The sequence below is a fragment of the Lynx canadensis genome, chromosome X, assembly GCF_007474595.2.
Source record: "Lynx canadensis isolate LIC74 chromosome X, mLynCan4.pri.v2, whole genome shotgun sequence".
Classification (NCBI taxonomy): domain Eukaryota; kingdom Metazoa; phylum Chordata; class Mammalia; order Carnivora; family Felidae; genus Lynx; species Lynx canadensis.
The window spans coordinates 121,448,254-121,469,833 of record NC_044321.2 but is presented as its reverse complement, the minus strand read 5'-3'; the positions used below and the strand labels follow the sequence as shown (position 1 = coordinate 121,469,833).

The window sequence follows — 21,580 nt, the reverse complement described above, 5'->3', positions numbered from 1 at the left end:
AAATAAAGCTAGGACTGACTAGGTGGCTGGTTAGCTCAGTTGAGTGGCACGTGACCTGGCAACACCAACGTCGTTTGATCCCCAGTAGGCCAAGAGGCATTAGTTCTCGTGTTTAATAAAGATTAATTAAAAACCAACTAGGGGCGCCTGGGTGGCTCAGTCGGTTAAGCGTCCGACTTCAGCTCGGGTCATGATCTCACGGTTCATGAGTTCGAGCCCTGCACCAGGACAGAGCCCACTTCAGATTCTCTGTCTCCCTCTCTCTCTCTCTGCTCCTCCCTGGATCATGCTCTGTCTCTCAAAAATAAATAAACATTAAAAAAAAATTATAAAAAATGAAATATGAATTAAAATAAATAAATAAATAAAAATAAAAATAAAAATAAAGGCAGGACCTTCACACGTATTGATCTGCTGGGAGGAAAGGCTCCTGACTTTCTTTAGTCCTTGGTTGAAACTGAAGGACTGTGTGATCTCGAGACCTGAGCTGCATATCATGAACCGGGCATTGTTCGACCAACCAAGCCACAGAGTCCGGTGTGAGCAGCAGCGCTCCACCATCTAGCGGCGCAGCTGCCGGAAAGCAGTCTGGCACTTCCTCAAAAAGTTAAATACTGAGCTGCCATGTGACTCAGCAATTCCATTCCTATGTATATATGCCCAAGAAACTTGAAAACGGGTGTTTAAGCAGATGCTTGTATATTCACAGCGGCATAATCCACAATAGCCTAAAGGTGGAAACAACCCAAGCGTCCATCTACAGATGAATGGATAGAGAAAATGTGGTGTATCCATACATTGGAATACTAGTCGGTCATAAAAAGGAACGAAATACTGATATATACTACAACACGGATGAACCTTGAAAACATCATGCTGGGGGCACCTAGCTGGTTCCATCGGTAGAGCATGTGACTCTTGATCTCAGGGTTGTGAGTTTGAGCCCCACGTTGAGTGTAGAGATTACTTAAACATAAAATCTTAAAAAAAAAAAAGAACAAAAATCATGCTAAATGAAGTAAGCCAGACATAGAAAGACAATGAAATATGAAATAGCCACTCATATGAAATAGCCAGGATAGGCATCCTAACACAGGCAACAGGCATGTGAGTGAGGAAGCTTCCAGAAGAGTATAGCCTCCAGCCATCTGGTCACCACCAGCCCTTGAATCATCTCAGCAGAGGCCGCAGACATTATGGAGCGGAGAGAAGACGTTCCACTGTGTCCTGTCAGAATTCCTCAGCGTAATCTGTCAGCGGAATAACAAACCATCCCCAAACGTAGTCTCATTAAACAAACATTTTATTATTCCAGTTATGGTGGGAATTCAGTTGGAAGGCCAGGCTTTGCTGGAACAGGAGCACCTGCTATACATCGCCTCCAGTAGCTTGGACTTCCTTATAGCTTGGTGGCCTCACAGTAGTCAGACTCCGCACTTAGTGGCTCAGGGCTCCAAAAGCAGGTGTTGCAGTAGGTAAGGCATAACGCTATCACAGTGACTGTTTGTGGCATCAACCCCACCCCTCAATGAGAGGAGTGTCAAAGAGTTTTGGAGCCCCTGCTTTAAGACTGCCACATTCACCAAGACCATCAACTGCTGTGCAAGCCAAACAGTTAAATGGGGGATGTGATAGGAATTTCCTTCCCTGCATGTTTCAAGTCTTTGAACTAATTTCTGCCATTGTCTCCTAAGTATATGATATTTTTTTGGACTTACACTTCGGTAGAAAGGCAAAGCCCCAGAGGTTTCCACTTGGGCCTTTCTTTCATGATGGCTTCATCCCATGGGTCAGGAATCAATGTGGGGGTTCTGCTGATTGTTAAGAATTTTAGTCATTCAGGTACGTATGTGGTGGTATGTCATCGTGGGTTGAATATGCATTGCCCTAATGGCTAGTGACATTGAACATGTTTCCATATGCTTGTATGCCACCGTCTGTATATCCCCCTCAGTGAAATATCTCCTCGTATCTTTCATCTATTTTCTAATTGGACTAGTAGTGGTTTGGGGTTTTTTTTTAATTACTGAGTTTTGAACATTTTATGTATTCTTTTTTTTTTTAATTTTTTTTTCAACGTTTATTTATTTTTGGGACAGAGAGAGACAGAGCATGAACGGGGGAGGGGCAGAGAGAGAGGGAGACACAGAATTGGAAACAGGCTCCAGGCTCTGAGCCGTCAGCCCAGAGCCCGACGCGGGGCTCGAACGCACGGACCGCGAGATCGTGACCTGGCTGAAGTCGGACGCTCAACCGACTGCGCCACCCAGGCGCCCCATTTTATGTATTCTTGATAAGAGTCCTTTGCCGGATATGTGCTTTGCAAACATTTTCTCCCAGTCTGTAGCTTGTCTTTTTATACTCTTCACAAGGTATTTTGGAGAGCAAAAGTGTTCATTTTGATGAAGTCCAGTTTACCATTTTTTTTCTTTTATGGATTGTGTCTAAGAATAGTTTCTCCTATGTTGTCTTCTAGAAGTTGTATAGCCTTACATGTTACATATAAATATGTGATTCATTTTGAGTTAATTTTTTTATAAGGTGTGAGGTTTTGGGTGAAGTTCTTTTTTTTGCCTTGGGATGACCAGCTTCTCCAGCGCCATTTGTTGAAAAGACCGTCCTTCCTCCATTGAATTGCTTTTGCACCTTTGTGAAAACCCACTGGGGGAATTTCTGTGGGTGTGTTTCTGGGTTCGCTATCTCATTCCACTGATCTATGTGTCTATTCCTCTACCAATACCACACAGCCTTGATTACTGCAGCTACTATCTAATAAGCCTCAAAATTGTGTAAAGAGATTTGTGTGTTGATCTTATATCCTGAAACCTTGTAAAGCTCACTTAGTAGTTATGGGAGTTTTTTCTGTAGATTCCTTGGGATTTTCTATGAAAATAATTCTATCATCTGCAAATTGAGCCAGTTTTATTTCTTCCTTCTCAATCTGTGCACCTTGTTTCTAGAAGTTTTAATTCTATGTTGAATAAGAATAATGAGAACAGATATTCTTGCCTTGTTCCCAATCTTCAGGGAAAAGTGTCTGGTTTCTAATTTTTTTAATGTTTATTTATTTTTGAGAGAGAGAGAGAGAGAGAGCAGGGGAGGGGCAGAGAGAGAGGGAGACACAGAATCCGAAGCAGACCTAGGCTCCAAGCTGTCAGAGCACAACGTGGGGCTCGAACCCACGAACTGTGAGATCATTACCTGAGCCGAAGTCAGATGCTTAACCGACTGAGTCACCTGGGTGGCCCAAAAGTGTCTGGTTTTTAACCATTAAGTATATTAGTCGTACATCTTCTATGGACGTCCTTCAACAAGTTGCAGAAGCCCTTCTCCTATTCCTATTTTGATGACAGTGTTTGTCATGAATTGGTGTTGGGTTTTGTCAAATGCTTGTTCTGCATCAGTTGCTGTAAGCATGTGACTTTTCTTCTTTGGCTTGTTAACATGGTGGACTGCATTGATTTCTTTTTTTTTTTTTTTTTAATTTTTTAAGTTTATTTATTTACTTTGAGAGATACAGAGAGAATAAGCAGGGGAGGGGCAGAGATAGAGGGAGAGAAAGAATCCCAAGCAGGCTCTGTAGTGTCAGCGCAGAGCCGGATGCGGGGCTCAAACTCACAAACCGTGAGATCATTACGTGAGCAAAAACCAAGGGTCAGATGCTAAACTGACTGAGCCACTGAGGTGACCCATCTTTTTTGTTTTTTTAAAATAAACTCTGCCCCCAATGTGGAGCTGGAACTCATGATGCTGAGATCAAGAGTCACATGGTCCACCGACTGAGGCAGCCAGGCATCCCTGATTGACATTCATATATTGAATGAGCCTTGCATCTCTAGGGTAAACCCCACCTAGTCATGGTGTATAATCCTTTTTATGTTTTTGTGAATTCTACTTGCTAGTACTGTGCTAAGGATTTTGATGTCTATATTCATAAGGCATATTCATCTGTAGTTTTCTTTTACTTTTTCATTTTACTTTTTTTTCTGGTTTTGGTATCAGAGTAACACTGTCCTCAAAGAATGAGTTGAGAAGTGTTTGATTTGGACTTGTGATAATAATTTCATACTATTTTGAATATGACAATAATGGATATGACATCAGGAGTTTTTCCATAAGACATGAAAGAAACTCTCATTGGTAATATTAAAGTCAAATTTCATATGTCGGGTGGAAATGACGTTGCCTTCACTTTCAGAGAAGCACTTCATAGATGTCCATATAGGAAAAAGGGGAGCCTCTGCACCTGAAATTGTACCATGGCACTCCAAGCCTTTAGTTCCTGTGCTACGTAGATGATTTGAACCAGAGGTAGGTGGGGATATAGGAATACCCAGAGCCTCTTCCCTCATCGTTGGCCTTTCACATGCAGGTACAGTCATCCCCCCATGGCTGTCCCTGAGCCAGAAATTGGAGAGGCATTTTCTTTTCAAATTTTCTCTTTTCACAGAGAATGAGTTAGATTCATGGGTATCTGCTCATCGTCACATAATTGAAATAGAAACTCCTGATAGTGGACACTTATATTCACAAATCCTTCTAGTTATAAGATTTACAGACTTTAATGAACTGCCAAACCAGACCTATTTTAAAATGATAATAAATGGGGAAGCCAAATAGGGAATCCAGATGTTAAAAACCACTTGTTATTCAAATGGATTTCCTCTCCCCAGGCTGGAGGGCAAAGAAGCTAGGAAGGGACTTGATGAAAGGAAAATAAAAGTTGTAGTACAAACAGGTCATTTCTCCCTAGAAACTTAGGATGAGTAGCCATGCAGAAACAATTTTTGATCCATCTGGAAGGGAGAGCAGTGCAGGAATGATTGTCCACATCACAGCCTTATTGAAGCTACGGGGGTAGCCTGGAGATGAGTAGCGGGTAATTGTGAAGTTAGTCAGGTTGTGACTTGAATTGAAGCTGCTATTCCAGAAGATGTTGTTTTTCTAGAGCAAATCAACACTGTCCCTGGTACCTGGTAAGTGGCTATTTGTCCCACAAATGCTCTTATCTCTATTGCAGTCAGCAGAGACTATCAGAATCAGCTGGCCTTCATCTGGCAGGAACAGAAGAACAGCTTTAGTGCCTTACTTCAGGGCTACACGTATCCTCTGGCTCTCTGTCATCATCTAGGGTGATTGGAACTTGGTTATTGCAACAATCATGGTGAACATCATGCTGGTCCATTGTAATGAAGACATTATGCTTACTGGACCTAGTGATCAAGAGGTTGTTGACACACATATGCCTGAGGACGGGAGATAAACCCCACGAAAACTCAAAAGCCTGACCCCCAGTAACATTTTGAGATGGTCCGGACCGCACTGGGTGTTCAACAAGTTGCCACACCTCGTGCTACCTCAAAAGGAGACACAGCATTTGGTGGGGCTCTTTGAATTCTGTAGGCAACATATAATCATATAATACACTTAATTGTTCCACACCCAGGGTTCCTGACTGGCTCAGTTGGTAGAACGCAGGGTCATGAGTTCAAGCCCCATGTTGGGAGCAAGGTTAAGGGAATCAGCAATGATGGTGAGGCTCCCAGGGACTGGCATCAGTTGATATGGTCACAGCCACTGCCACTGCTGTGTACTCAACCTTTCCACAGTCGGGACAGCCCCCAATAAGGTAGCATTCCCTGGGGAGATCAGCTGGCCACCTGGTGACAGGTGGAGGTTGTGTCTTACAGGATGAGGGATACACTTTGAACTGGTGTCCAGTCTCTGGTGCTGTGTTTCCATAGCCACAATGCCTGGGTTCAGGAATCAAGAGGTGGAAGTGGGGGTGACTTCTCTATCACCCCTAATCTCTCCAGGGGTTTCTTCACATCCCCACAGCTTTGAACCCTACTGGTTCCCAAGGAAAGGATGCTTGCACTAGGGCCATCAGATTGGTTCTACTGAATTGCAGGTTGAGGTCACCATCTGGCCATTTAGGGCTCTTTATGCTACTGAGCCAATCGGCAAACTGTGGGTCTACTGAGCCAGCTTGGAGGGTTGATACTGTTGGTTATGAAGTGGAAAGCGTTGCTGTTAACGCGATCAGGAAGGACTATGCGTGGGCTATGCAACGGGTTCTCTGGGGTGGGTCCTACTATAGCCTCTCTAGAGAGGACGGCTGAGGACTCAGACTCAGTGGGATAAAGGTTTGGGTCACTGACAAGGTAAAGAATTCTGAGCCGCTGAGTCCTTGGCTGGAGAACAAAGGGAGGACAGAGAGGGTAGTGGAAGAAGTAAGGTATAAAGATCAATTATGGCATCAAGACCAGTTACAGAAATAAGGATTGTACTAAGTGTGTGTGCTTTTTGAACCTTCTTTCTATATTTTATGCATGTGAAAGAAAGACTGATAGAGCTTAGCTTTATAATGTTTTTCTTCAGGTTGTAAGACATCGAGGTCGGGCAATGCCTGAGCTAGCAGAGGAATGGCTGTACCCTAGAGATGGCTACAACGAGCAGTGGAACTTTTGGTGTCCTGTTTTACGGAGTGGTTTTCAGTTTGTAGAAGGGTAGCATCATTATTTTGGTGGAAGCAAGTTTGTTGTTTTAGTAGGTTTATTTTGTGAATCTGGATTTCTGGATGTCAATTGGGTTTGGCTTAATATGACACAGGAGTGTGAAATTTGGAAAGCAGGAGGGACTCCAGGGATTGCGCTGGAGGGGAGGGCTAAGTGGGTTCTGAGAGCTGTGAGTTCCGACAGTAGCTGGAGTCCAGCTTTGCACAAGTGATATTGTGTGGGTGACCTTGTAGCCTCTGGCCGCTCGTGCTCCCACACTTCCAATGAGTTTGTGAGCACGTACATCCCTAAATTAAACCAGGTTTCGCTTGAAACACGCATAGCACATTGTTTCCTCCATGAATCCCTGAGTGGTAATAGAAGCACAAATGAACGCGTCCATGTGAGACTCATTACTCTCTGGAAGTGTCCCATGTAAGGTAGCAGGCCGAAGAGTGGGTGCGTCTGTGTTGGCAAAGTGCGTCAACCTTATCTGGTGATCCTTAGTTGCGTGGGCTTTGTCCTGTTTCCCATTTTAGTCGCAAGCACCACTGAGGCAGGCCCATTTATCCCGGTGCTGGTGCTCATGCCTTGAGGTCGTGCGTGCCGAGAGCTCCGCAGAGTTACCGGGGGTGCAGCGGTTCTCAATCAACGTTAGTTCATTGTCGTTATTGCCGAAGGGCGTGTGAATAGCTCCTCGCCGGAATACAATGATGTTTGGGGGAGGGGCGCACGAGAGCCTGGGCTCGGCGGCGCCGGATCGAGGGCAGCGGGGAGGTCGAGGGGAGGGGTGGGGAGCCCCGGCTTTCCTTCCTCCCTGAGCCGGCTCCCCACCCCCCACCCCCGCAGGTGCGGGGCCCGGGCCCCTGGCTGCCATCGCCCCGGTGTGGGGGCCGGGGGAGGCCGCGCGCTCGCTCCAAGGGGGCCCCCTCCACCCCCGACCCGGCCGGCCGCCCGTCGCGCCGTCAGGGCCGCGGGCGGTGGCGCCGTCCCCTCCCCCCCCCCCCCGGGGGCGGGGGTCGCGACGGGGGCTCGGGGCGGCGCCGGGGCGGGCGGGGACGCTGGGCCCGCCCCGCAGGCATCCCCGGCCCGACTTCCTCCTGCCGCGGCGACCCAGCTGGAGGAAGCGGCAGCGGCGGCCACGATGAGCGCGGGCGACGCCGTGTGCACGGGCTGGCTCGTCAAGTCGCCCCCCGAGAGGAAGCTGCAGCGCTACGTGAGTGGGGGGCTCCCGGGCCGGGCTGGCTCGCACGTCGAGCCCGGGGACCCGCGGGACCGGGAGCGGGGAGGCCGGGACGCGGCCCCGCGGTGTCCCCGCGCACCTTCCGGGGCGCGCTGTCGCGGGGCCGTCGGCGGACGCCCCGCTTCTGGAGCCTTCCGCGGTGGCGCTCCTGGGTGTCTCGGGGCCACCTCCCGGCTCTCTACGCTGACACTGCGCTTTCCGAGGAGCGGCAGGAACCCGGACTTGGGCTGATGTGTAAAATGCGGGGCGCTAGGGACGGCGCCCCTTCCTACCCGTCGCGTCGGCAGCGACACGTGCCGCCCACCGCCCAAAGGTCACGGGCTCCGTCAGCGCCCCGGGGACAAGGTCCTGGAACGTTTGGGCCCGGAGACCTGACGGCGGTCGCGCCTACTTCGGCCGGTAGGAAGCGGCGGCTCGGCCCGCGGGGTTGCGCGTCCCGAGCCATCGGGGCCTCCCGGTGCACCACGTCCGCCACTCCCAGCTTCCCCGCCGCTGCCCAGCTCGGTGGGAGGGACGCGGTGGCCCACCCCAAATGACGCGGTCCCGCACCGCCATCCCCGGCTCCGCCACCCCCGGCTCCGCCACACATGTCACCTTTGGTTTTCTTCCCACGTTTACGAGGCGCCTACCGTGTGCCACTGGAGGACGACGGATTATAAAATAATTTAATCATGCGTGAACACTTCCACAGTGGGTGATAGGACATTTATCTGAACATAAAGTTATTTCGGGCGACTTTCCCCACTGACACTGAACTAGACAGGGGGACTCTTACCGGTCTTGTGAAAGTATTTGTTATTGGTTCTGCAGAGCAACGTTTAAAAAATTGTTTTTAAGATTTACGCGTTTGTTTCATATCTTTGTAATTTTGTCAAGATTTTTCTAAAGTAATCTGTGCCCCCAACCTTAGGCTCAACCTTACAATGCCACGTTCAAGAGTGACATGCCCTACCACCAGAGCCACCCAGGTGCCCCTCTAAGGAGCAACATTTTACAAGGAGTGTTACTATACTTAGCATGTAGGTATCAGGCATCTATACATACCCAGAATTTTCAGGTTAACTACCAGGGTGCCCTTTCATTATTCTTTTTCGGTCCCCTATTCAATAAACACAGGCTCCACTGTTTCTCAGATTGCAAGTCATTCACCTGTTTCCCTAACAGTGAACCTACTTTGAAAACTCATTAGCACTCGAAGGAGACATGAAAACCTACTCCCTGAGCCCCGGATGGGCAGGTGATGGTTTGTCAGAAAGTCGTACTTACAAACCCAACTACAGGTGCCTTTCCTTGAGAGCCTTTGGCGTGTGACACACGGGCGTGTGATGTTTGAAAGGCTCACTAGATATTTTCAGAGCAGCTCTCACTCTCATGATGGTTTGTGATGATTCACAAAGATAGTACACCTCGAAGGCAAACTTTATGGAAGATTTTTTTCTAGTCTTGTTTTGCAGCGTGTCCTAACCAGACCGGCTTACAAAAGGTTATTAGCATTTCATCAATTTCAGAAAAGCGTGGGTGTATATACCTCATACCGAACTTGGTTCATTCTTTTTGGCTGTAACGAACGTGTGGCCAGCGTGGACTTTGCACAGTTTATAGGTGTGTGGGGCATCTGATGATGGGACGCTGAAGCAGGAGACCTAAGACACAAGAGTACCTAGACGTCATCTTCCCAACACTCCACGACATAAACCCTAACCTTTTACCCGATGCTTCTGAAGTTTTTCGGAGGCTCATTCTCTTTTAGATAGACTGCTGTTTTGTTGAAAGGCCGCCTGAAAGTCCATGTCTGCTGATCCCTAGCTTCCGCAAGAATCCTTTGTTGCCACTAGATGGCGATCATGTGTCAATTCCACGGGGCCATACGGAGCTATTCTTCCCGGCCAGCTTTAATTCCCATTTTGTCAGGAATAGTGATTCTTTACCTCGCTCCAGCGCCAACTTGGAATCAAGACCCGTGTCGCAGGGCTAGAGAGAGAAAAAAGACTGATCCCTGTTTCTGACAAGTACGCACTCTAACATTTGTAACACGGTTTAGTGGCACAGCCAGGGCAGTGACTCAGTTCTTTGCCCCGCTAAGGCCAATGCGTAACACTCCGTTAATGTTTGTTAAATTACACATGCAAGTTGAGTCTATTTTTATCACTGCTCTTTTTTAATTTTTTTTTAACGTTTATTTATTTTTGAGACAGGAAAAGACAGAGCATGAACAGGGAGGGTCAGAGAGAGGCAGACACAGAATCTGAAGCAGGCTCCAGGCTCTGAGCTGTCAGCACAGAGCCCGACACGGGGCTCGAACTCACGGACCGCGAGATCGTGACCTGAGCCGAAGTCGGCCGCCCAACCAACTGAGCCACCCAGGCGCCCCTTTATCACTGATCTTTTAAAAGATAATTGACTCTTCTTTCATGTTTTTTTCTTACAAAAATATAGGAATATATTCTTGTAAAAATTCAAACAATCTAGGAATAAATAGAATAAAAAGTGAAAGACCACCTCTCTCTGAACCCCTCCTCATTCTGCTCCCCTCCGTAGGGATAACAATTGTTAGCAGTTCAGTGAATATCATTCCATAAACATTTTTTTCAGAACGTATCATTTTATTTTTGCACAAATGAGATCATACTATACAAATTATCCTGCAATTTACTGTTTTCACAGTTCTGGACATCTTTCCAGATTAGTACATATAAATTTACTTCATCCTTTAAACCACTCCATAATATTTCTCATAATAGATATAACATAGTTTAACAGCTTTTCTTTTGATGGAAATTTCTCTTATATTCTCAATTTTATTTTATTTTTTAAATTTAATGTTTATTTATTTTGAGAGAGAGACACTACAAGCAGGTAAGGGACAGAGGGAGGGGGGAGAGAGAGAATCCCAAGCAGGCTCCACACTGTTAGTACAGAGCCGGACACGGGGCTGGAACTCAAACCATAAGATCAGGACCTGACCCCAAATCAAGACTCGGATGCTTAACCCACTGAGCCACCCAGGTGCCCGTATATTCTCAAGTTTAAAGAATGTTGTAATGACAATGATAATGAATTATAATAATTCACATTTATTGAATGGCTTGTATGTAGCATGTGTTCAGCTGAGGACTTCCCTTGTATGATCACATTTAGTTTTGTAAACTGTGCTAAAACCCAAGTACCCCTGGATGCAAGGTCTTTGTGAGATCTATAATTTCCATATGTTTTCTGTCTATCTATAGTCTTGTCATTCTCTCTGTAGTATCTTTGTGGAACAAGGATTTTAAACTTTTGATCACATTCCATTTATCGGTTTTTCTGTTAAGGATTGTGCTTTTAGTGTCTAAGAACTCTTCAGCTAGCCCTGGGTCCTGAAAATGTTCTCTTTTTTTTCCCTGAAAGTTACACAATTTTATAGTTTATAAACTACAGTTTTTCACAACTTTGTGAAAAATCAATTGGTTGTGTTTATGTAGGTCTATTTCTGTGTTCTCCAGTCTGTTACATTGATTCGTTTCTTCATCTTTGCGCGAATACTATGCCGTTTTGATGACAGTTTTATAATAATTTTTGAAATCAGGCAGTTTTAGCTCTCCGACTCTTTCTTTTCACAGTTGATTTGGCTATTCTAGGTCCTTTGCCTTTCCGTATCCATTTCAGAATTAGTTTGCCAATTGATTTCTGCATATCAACCTCGCTAAACTCACCTATTTAGTTCCAGTAGTCTTGTTTGCAGTTAGTACCTGTGGCACTGTCAGCGTTGCATAGAGATGATGAGAGCAGACATCCTTGACTTTTTCCTGATCCTGGGGGAAAAGCCCTTGGTCTTCTTCACCTTTTAAGTACGGTAGCCGTAGGCAACTACAAGAAGCCTCTGACCAAGTTGGGAAGTTCCCTTGTGTTGCCAGTTTGCTGAGACTTTTTTTTACGAATTGGATTTTGTTAAATCCCTTTTCGGCATCTACAAAAACAATAATATACTTTTCTTTTTTTGTCTGTTACTAGGGTGAGTTATTCTGATGATTGATTTTTGCATGTTGAGCCAGCCTGGAACTCCTGGGATAAACTTCACTTGGTTGGAATACATTATTCTCTTCATATATTGCTGGATTTAATTTGCTTCTATTTTGCTGAGGAGATTTGTGTCTTTGTCCATGAGAGGTATTGTTCTGCAAGTTTCCTTTTTTGTGTTGTCTTTGTCTGGCTTTGATATCAGCGCAATTCTGGCTTCAGAAAATGATTTGGGAAGTGTTCCCTACCCTCACACTTCTAATTTTCTGAAAGATATTGTATAGTATTGCTGTTCCTTTTTCCTTAATTTTTTTGGTAAAACTCACCAGTGAAACCATCTGAGCTTGGACTTTGCTTTGTGGGACGCTTATGTTTTGTTTCTTTGTTTTATTTTTGTTTTCAATTTTGTTTCTTTGTTTCATTTTTTTTTATGAGAGAGAGAGAGAGAGAGGTTGAGCTGGGGAGAGGGACAGAGGGGGAGAGAGAGAGAGAATGAATCTTAAGTAGGCTTCATGCTCAGCACTGAGGCCAACATGGGGCCCAATCCCACCACCCTGGGATCATGACCTGATCAAAATCAAAAGTCAGATGCTCAATAGACTGAGCCACCCAAGCGCTCCCTTTTTTTCTATTTTCTTAAGGTGGAAGCTTAAATTACTAATTTGAGATCTTTCTTATTTTCTAATATAAGAGTTTAATATATTTCCTTCTAAGCACTGCTTCAGGTGCATTTCACAGAATTTGATATGTTGCGTTTTCATTTATTTAAACATATTATTTAAAACTCTTCTGAGATTTCCTCTTTGACCCAAGGGTTGTTTAGAAGTCTTTGTTTAATTTCCAAATATTGGAGGATTTTCTATATATCTTTCTGTTATTAATTTCTAGTAAGTTCCATCATGATCTAAGAAGAAACTCCGTATGAGTTCTAGTCTTTCAAATTTGTTGTTTACATCATGGCCCACAATATAGTTTTATTTGGTGAGTATTGCACATGCACTTGGAGAAAGCACATGTTCTCTTGTTGGGCAGTGTGTTCTCTAAATGCTCATTAGGTCGGGTTGGTGGATATTGTTCAGTTCTTCTCTATCCTTCCCGCTTTTCTACTTACTTTCACTGTCAAGTACTGAGAGAGGAGTGTGAAAGTTTCTATCTGTAATTATGGATTTGCCCATTTCTCCTTCCACTTCTGTTTGCTTTTGCTTCATGTATTTTGGGTTTTTCAAGTGTGTTTATTCGGGGTGCCTGGGTGACTCAATCAGCTGAGCTTCTGACTCTTAATTTCCGCTCAGGTCATGATCCCAGGGTCATGGGATAGAGCCCTGCGTTGGGCTCCATGCTGAGTGTGGAGCCTGCTTGGGATTCTCATTCATTCTCTCTCTCTCTCTCTCTCTCTCTCTGTCTCTCTCTCCCCTGCTCACCCACTCTCCCCTGCTCAACCATTCTCTCTCTAAAATAACATTTTTAAAAATTAAAAAAAAAAAAACTTTGGGGTGCCTGGGTAGCTCAGTTGTTCAGCATCTGACTTCGGCTCAAGTCATGATGTCATGGTTTGTGAGTTCAAGTCCCACAGCGGGTGACCTGAGCCCCATTTCAGGTGAGCTCGAGCCCTGCTTTGGGTGAGCCCCGCTTCGGGTGAGCCCTGCTTCTCTCTCTCTCTGTGTCTTTCTCTGCCCTTCATGGGATTCTCTGTCTCTACCCCTCCCCTTGATCACTTGTGCCTCCTCCCCTCAAAAAAAAAATACTTTATTTATTTTTGAGAGAGAGAGAGAGAGAGAGAGAGAGAGAGTGAGTGAGTATGAGTGGGAGACAGGCAGAGAGACAGGGAGAGAGAATCCCAAGCAGGCTCCATGCTGTTAACTGACGCAGGGCTTGACCCCACGAACTGGGAGATCATGACCTGAGCTGAAACCAAGAGTCGGGCGCTTAACTGACTGAGCCACCCAGGTGCCCCAGCTTCATGTATTTTGATGCTATGTTGTTAGTTGAATACATTTAGAATTATTATGTTTTCTTGGACAATAGACCCGTTTGTCATTATTTAATGTTTTTCTTTATCTTAGATGCCATTTCTTCTTCCGAAGTATACTTTTTCTTTCTTTTCTTGAAGTCTACTTTTTCTTATATAAATGTAAGTACCCCTGCTTTATTTTGATATGTGCTTGCATATTGTATCTTCTTCCTTTTACTTATTTATTCACTTACTTATTTTTAAGTAATCTTTGTATCCAACGTGGGGCTTGAACTCATGACCCCAAGACCAAGATTGCATGCTCTACTGACTAAGCCAGCCAGGTGCCCTTGTGTCTTTATATTTAACATGAGTTCCTTTTCCACAGCATATAGCTGGATCTTGCTTTCTTTATACGATAGTACCCTCTTCATTTTAATCGGTATATTTAGTTTATTCACATAAAATGTGATTATGGAACTTTTGGGAATAAAATCTGCCATCTTACTAGCTGTTTTCCATTTGTTCTATTCTTTGTTTCTTTTGTCTTTTGTTTGTACCTTCTCTTGGGTTAATTAAGCCTTTTTTATTTTTCACTTTTATCTCAATGATTAACTTGACAGTGATAAGTTTTTAATTTTTACTAGTTGTCCTAAGGTGTAAAATATACATCCTTAATTAATTGGAGTCTTCATTTAAATAATAATACACCATTTCATGAATAGTGTAAGGACTTTATAACAGTATATTTCCCATTCTGACTTTATATTCTTTGTGCTATGGTTGTTATGCATCTCACTTTTTTATAGGATGTTTCTTCTATTTAATTCAGTGATTTATTTATCGATTGATTTTTTAACTTAAATTCAACTTAGTAAACACATAGTGTAGTATTGGTTTCAGGAGTAGAACCCAGTGATTCATCACTTACATACAACACCCAGTGCTCATCCCAACAGGTGCCCTCCTAATGTCCGTCACCCAGTTAGCCCATCCCCCCCACCCACCTCCCCCTCCAGCAACCCTGTTTGTTCTCTGTATTTAAGAGTGTCTTATGGTTTGCCTCCCTCTCAGTTTCTCTCTTTTAAACTTTTTTTAAGTTCATTTTTTATTTATTTTGAGAGAGAGGGAGAAAGCGAGCGAGTGGGGGAGGGGAGAGAGAGAGGGAGAGAGGATCCCAAGCAGGTGCCACACCATCAGCGTTAACTTCAGATTATCTGGCATGCATGGTATCCATACGCAAAGGTGGTCTCTACCGTGCGCTCAGCAGCTCTGATCAGCATGATGTCATTAATGTGGTGGATATTAGGACATGTCACTAGTGTGATGATCTGTGAGGCCTCAGGGAAATCACAGTCTCCACGAACCAGATTATGGCAGAGAGTAGCAGACTTCTCATAGCTTTGAGGCATCATGATAAAGATGAGCTGTGTGTGCCGATCCTTGCGAGCTGGCGTAGGGACGAAAGCATTTGCCGGAGCAGTAGCCGGATACCAGACGCCAGGGCCGTGCCGACTTGACCGAGAGAGGAGACCGTGTACAAGGACAGCTGCAGTGGGAACATGTGTACAAGGACAGCTGCAATGGGCAGGTGTGTACAGGGGCAGCAGCAGTGGGCACATGTGTACAAGGGCAGCTGCAGCAGGCATGTGTGTACAAGGGCAGGTGCAGCGGGAACGTGTGTACAAGGGTGGGTGCAGCGGGCACGTGTGTACAAGGGCAGCTGGAATCGGCACCGACAGTAGGGTAGGTGTGCGATAGCTCATTCTGAGGTAGGCGGGACACATGTGTCAGCCGCGGTGTGCTAGGGGTCACCTCCCTGCGTCTTTGAAGTGTGTGTTGGTGGCTCATGTCTGCAGTTCCCCTGAGCATGCGGCCTTCCTCCTGAATGACCGTGGTGGTGTGAGTGTGGCGGGTGCCGGTGGGCCTTGCCCTTCCTCCTACGGGAGGCCTTGCTCCGCGACCCGAAGGCTGCCGCGGGGGTTTGACCAGCCGTCAGGGAGGTGTGTTCCGATTACACATTGAGGAACTGGAGAAACGGCCGTGAGCTCACCCACTCTGAGGTTGAGCTGGGTCAGGACGCCATCGGTCACCCGACTTTCCTACAATATGCTTTCTAGACACATGGGAGATGGCTGAGAGAAGACGCCACGTGTGGGCCCCCACTACATCTTCCCTGCTCCCTGTGCCTTTTACGTAACAGAAAGGAACCTCTACCGTGGCAGTTCCATCGTAGGCACCATTTACTCCCTGTTTCAGTCAGGCAGACCATTAGAACGCTCACATTAGATCTAGAAGCTCTGGTAAGCACACCTGTGTCAATGCGTTTAGCTCGATGCAGTATTCTAGTCTGTCTTGCCTGGCCCACTTTCCTTAGTGCCACACATTCCACTGGTTTTTAAAGGCAGCTTTATTGAGGTGCACACACACACACACACACACACGCACACACACTATAGGATTCACCCATTGTAAGTGTGCGGCTGGATGACTTCTAGTAAATCTGTCGTTGTGCAGCCACTGTGCAACCAGTCCAGCTCTGAACAATTTCTATGCCCTCAGAGAATTTCCTGGGCCTGTTTGCAGTCAATCCTCACTCCCATCCCCAGCCCCAGGCGGTGAGAGATCTGCTCTCTGTCTCTACAGATGTGCCTTTTCTGAGCATTTCATAGAAAAGGAATCACGGAGTGTGTGCTCTTTTGTGTTTGCCTTCTTTCCCTCAGCAGTGGCCACACGACAGCCAGCTCTCTTTCTGAAACGCGCTTGAGGCAGAACCTCAGGTTGGACTTGAGACCTTTCTTGTTTTCTTTGCTGTTGTTGTTGAACTGTGGTTGGCACAATGTTACATTAATTTCAGGCGTACAACGGTGACTCCACAAGTGTATACATTACGCTGTGCTCCCAAGCACAGCTACCATGTGTCGCCATACAGTGCTGTCACAGTACCACTGTCTATCGTCCCTAGGCCGCGCCTTTTAGTCCCTGACTTCCTCGCTTCGGGACTAGAAGCCTGGACCTCCCGCTCCCTTTCCCCCGTTTGGCCCTTCCCGCCCATCCCCTCCTCTGGCAACCAGCAGACTGTGCTCTGCATTTATGGTTCAGTCTCTGCTTTTTTGTGCGTTTACTTATTTCTTTTAGTTTATAGATTCCACGTATAAGTGGAATCATAGAGTATTCGTCTTTCTCTGTTGACCTGTTTCACTTAGCATAATTGGTCCATCCATGTTGTTGCAAATAGCAAGCTGTCATCTTTTTTTAGGGCTGCATCCATTTGTTTACCAACGGACGCTAAGGTTTCCATAGTGCTGCAGTGAACACACAGGTTCATATGTCTTTTCAAATTGCTGTTTTCATTTTTTTTCAGATAAATACCCACATGTAGAGTTGCTGGATGGTGTGGTAGTTTTGTGTGTGTGTGGGGGGGGGGCTCTATTTCTAATTTTTCATGGAAACACCCATGTTGTTTTCCTCAGCGCCTGCACCTCATTTTTTAAAGTAGACATTCACGGGGCACCTGGGTGGCTCAGTCGATTAAGCATCTTACTTTGGCTCAGGTCATGATCTCACGGTTTGTGGGTTCGAGCCCCACATTGGGCTCTGTGCTGACCGCTCAAAGCCTGGAGCCTGCTGCAGATTCTGTGTCTCCCTATCTCTGTGTCCCTCCCCCCTCATGCTCGCTCGCTCTCTCTCTCTCTCTCTCTCTCAAGAATAAATAAATGTTCAAATTGAAAAAAAAAGAATATATTAAAAAAATAAAGTAGACATTCACTGCTATGAATTTTCCCCTTGGCACCACTTTAGTGGCATTCTAGAAATTGGGCTATGTTGCATTTTTATCTGGATTCACTTCAAGATATTTTCTAGTTTCTCTTGTTCTTTCTTCTGTGACCTGTGTGTTTAATATCTAAATATATTCCTCATTTTGATATATAATTTCATTGTGGTTAGAAAACATACTTTATATGATTTCAGTCCTTGTAAATTTGTTGAGACTTAATATATGGTTTATCTTGGTACATGTTCTGTGTGCATTTGAAAAGAATGTGCATTTTATTGTTGGGTGGAGTATTCTATTAACATCAATTAGGTCAAGTTGGTTGATGGTGTTGCTGAGTTCTCTCTCTACCCTTGTTAATTCTCTATCTTCTTGTTTTACCAATGATTGAAAGGGGTGTTGAAATCTCACACTATAATTGTGGGTTTGTCTATTTCTCTTTGAGGTTTTAACAGTTTTGCCTCATATTTTGAAGTTTTGTTATGATTTGCATACACATTTAGGATTGTTATTTTATCTTGACGAATTAACCCCTCTATCATGATTAAAGTACCTTATTTATTCTCGGTACTATTCTTTGCTCTGAATTCTACTTTGTAGTTCAAGGTCATTGTAAGGGTTTATTTCCTAGGACCACTTCTGGTAATGAACACCATCAGTCAGGCTGCAGACAGGAAAACAGAAGCTACGCTAGGTATTTGACAGATGATTCAATATAGGGTATGGTTTACACAGGTTATAGAAGGCTACAAGGTCACAGATAATCCAGATATTAGTAATTACAGAAAGTAGTTGCTATTGAAAGAACTCGGGCATAAAGGTGAAGTTTGGCACGGCCAGAACCTAGGGGCTTAAAGGAGGGGTACCTGTAGCCATGCATCTATTGCTGTGACTTCTTTTTTTATTACTATTTCTTTAATGTTTAGTCACTTTTGACAGAGACAGAATGTGAGCAGGGGAAGGGCGGAGAGAGAGACACACACAGAATCCGAAGCAGGCGCCAGGCTCTGAGCTGTCAGCACAGAGCCCGACACGGGGCTTGAACCCATGAGCCATGAGATCATGACCTGAGCTGAAGTCAGAAGCTTAACCGACTGAGCCACCCAGGGGCCCCAACTGCCTTGATGAAGAGGGTGCTGCCGCAGTTAGTGCTGATGCCTCAGAGGCACTCTCCAGATACGTCCCAACCTTGCTCTGACACTTCCTATCTTTCTGTTCTTTCTGAGAGACTCTCTCAGCTCAAGCTTGTACCTCGTTGATTTATGGACAAGTTGTAAACTTTCTACTGTTCAGCCCATTGATCGGTAGTCATGTTTTTAATTTCTGCGACTTTCGTTTTCACGTCAGCTCTTGCATTTTTTCTTTATATCTTGTAAGAATTTTGTGTAGCATATGTATTACATCCTGGCTTCGTCCCTCACATCCATACTGGTATTTAGGGGAACAGGTTTCTAGAAAGAGGAAACAGAAAGTGCAAAGGCCCTGAGGCAGAAGGATATATTTGCCATATTTGAAGAAGAGCTTTTTGAATTCAGTTTCATATTCTTCAAGTGCTTGGTGATTCCTCGTTGTCTGCTCATGTCAGTATTTGAGGGTCTAGATCAATAGTTCTCAACGGAGGCGAGCTTTTTTCCCCTGTGGTAAGGATGCCATCTTTAGCAGAAAATAGAAAGTTAAATTTGCATTTCAGATGATAAAAACAAGTATATATATATATATGTATGTGTATATATATATATATACACACACACACATATATACATATATACATATATACTTGTATATATATGTTTTAGTATAAATATGTCAACCCTATCCCCAGGAGACATTTGGCAGTGTCTGGAGGCATTTTTGTTGTTAGAACTAGTGGGGAGGGCGTGACTGGCTTCTAGAGGGTAGAGGCCAGGGAGGCTGCACAGGGCAATGATGACCACGAAGAATTTGGCCCCAAATGTCAGTAGCACCAAGAGTGAGAAAGTCTGTTGCAGACTGAACAGTGAGTGTCTTCAGCTGAGATGAGAATCCTGTTGACAAGTATCTGTTTGAATTGTAGGAATCTGTTTCTTGTTGTTACACTGAAGAGGAAGGCTGGGTGCCTGGGTCTATCTTCCAGGGTGCAGGCTCTGAGAGCCAGTGGAAGTGTCTGCATTTAGGGTCATCACCAAGGGGGCTCGCTGCCAGGAGTCCCATCCACCCTGGGGCTTGGTGACCTCCGCTCTCTGATGACCTCAACAAAATGAAGATTCCCCGTTCGATTCAGTTTTTCTGGTCAGGGTGGAAGGGACCTTCCTTGCGACTTTCTACATCCTAGGTAGAAACGGAAACCCTTTCTATTTCTTTTCTGAATTTAATCAACTCTTGTTTTATTACTTTATTTCTTCTTGGTGTGTTTATTCATTTCTGTTCTTAGCTTTTGACGTTTGGATGATCTCAGCCTCTGCGTTATATTTAGGAGATGTGTTGAAAGTTTCAGATTTACGTGGTCATCATTACCTTGGCTGGTTTCATTTTTATTTAACTTTTAATTTCCCTAGTTCAATTGATATCTATATTAATGTACGCTGAAGGTATGATTTTATTTTACAAAGTTAACAACTGACCCGACACCATTTGTTGTGTCATCTTTCCTCTGTAAATACCTTCTGGCTTCTTTTTTAAAGTAAGCTCTCCACCCAATGTGAGGCTTGAACTCACAACCCCAAGATCAAGAGTGGCATGCCCCACTGACGGAGCCAGCTGGGTGCCCCTATCCATAGCTTCTTGCTTTGTTCTCAGAGAGTACAGTTTTTTTGTTTGTTTTTTTTTGTTTTGTTTTTGCTTTTTATTTATTTTTGGGACAGAGAGAGACAGAGCATGAACGGGGGAGGGGCAGAGAGAGAGGGAGACACAGAATCGGAAACAGGCTCCAGGCTCTGAGCCATCAGCCCAGAGCCTGACGCGGGGCTCGAACTCCCGGACCGCGAGATCGTGACCTGGCTGAAGTCGGACGCTTAACCGACTGCGCCACCCAGGCGCCCCTACAGTTTTAAGGAGTATGTGCACATGATTGAAAATCAAAGCATATTAAAGTCAGTTTCCATCCTTCTGCTTTGTCCCAGCCGCTTGGTTTCTCCCTCCAGCTGCTTCCTTCCAGATGTATATTCCATATGTATTCAGACATATTTTTTGCATAAATGGTAGCATTTTATTCACCACGTTTATAGCCCCCTTTCTTAATAATATGTTTTGGGCATTGTTCCCTTTCAGCACATGTAGATATTTCTCCTTGTTTTTAACAGCTTCGTATTTCACTGCAGGGAGGTACCCGTGGTAGACTTTTTCTTGGTTTTAGTCTCCTGCTACTGTTCACAGTGCTGCAGCAAATATCTGTGTACATCAGTCTTTGTGGTCAGGTGCGATTATGCTTGTGAAAAAAAAAAAAAACTCTTAGAAGTGGAGCTGCTGAGTCAAAGTGTATGCAAATATAAACTGCCACTAGATATCAGATTATTGTCTTCAATGGCGATGCCACTTGTCACACCCAGCAACCGGGCATGAAAGTGCTAGTCCCTTTGAGACTCCTCAAATGTAGTGTGTTAGGAAATGTTTCCATCTTTGCAAAGTCAAGAGTTGATAAGTGGCATTTTGTTTAAATTGAATTTCTTAAAAAAAAAATGTTTTTTGAGAGAGAGAGACAGGGAGCACAAGCAGGGGAGGGGCAGAGAGGGAGAGAGAATCCCAAGCAGACTCCACACTGTCGGTGCAGAGCCCAATGTGGGGCTCAATCCCATGAACCATGAGATCATGATCTGATCCGAAATCGAGAGTGGGACACTTAACCGAATGAACCACCCAGGCGCCCCTTAATTGAATTTCTTGATCAGTGAGGTTGTGTATCTTACATATGTAAAAGCCACTTGTACTTCTGTTTCTATAACGTGATCTTAAATGCAGCGTAAATCTTAGATACTTAGTTGGGTCTGTTTGGGGGCAGTTTTGTTCAGTTGATCTTCCTGTCTTTGTTATACTTTTAAACTGTTATTGAACAGATAATATGTTTACGTGTTTCAAAAATGAAAAGTATATTTAAAACACACTTAACCTTGAAGTAAACATTTTTATTAGTTTTTCTCCTTCAT

At 44.8% G+C, this 21,580-nt stretch overlaps 1 protein-coding gene across 1 annotated transcript in view; it reads left to right on the top strand.

Annotated features, from left to right (window-relative positions):
• Positions 1 to 7,612: 7,612 nt before the first annotated feature.
• GAB3 (GRB2 associated binding protein 3) overlaps positions 7,613 to 21,580 on the top strand; it is a 79,903-nt gene continuing 65,935 nt past the window's right edge. The window contains exon 1 of the mRNA XM_030305166.1: positions 7,613 to 7,713. Within this exon, the coding sequence (XP_030161026.1) occupies positions 7,642 to 7,713 (72 nt within the window). The 5' untranslated portion in view covers positions 7,613 to 7,641. The remainder of the gene's footprint in view (positions 7,714 to 21,580) is intronic.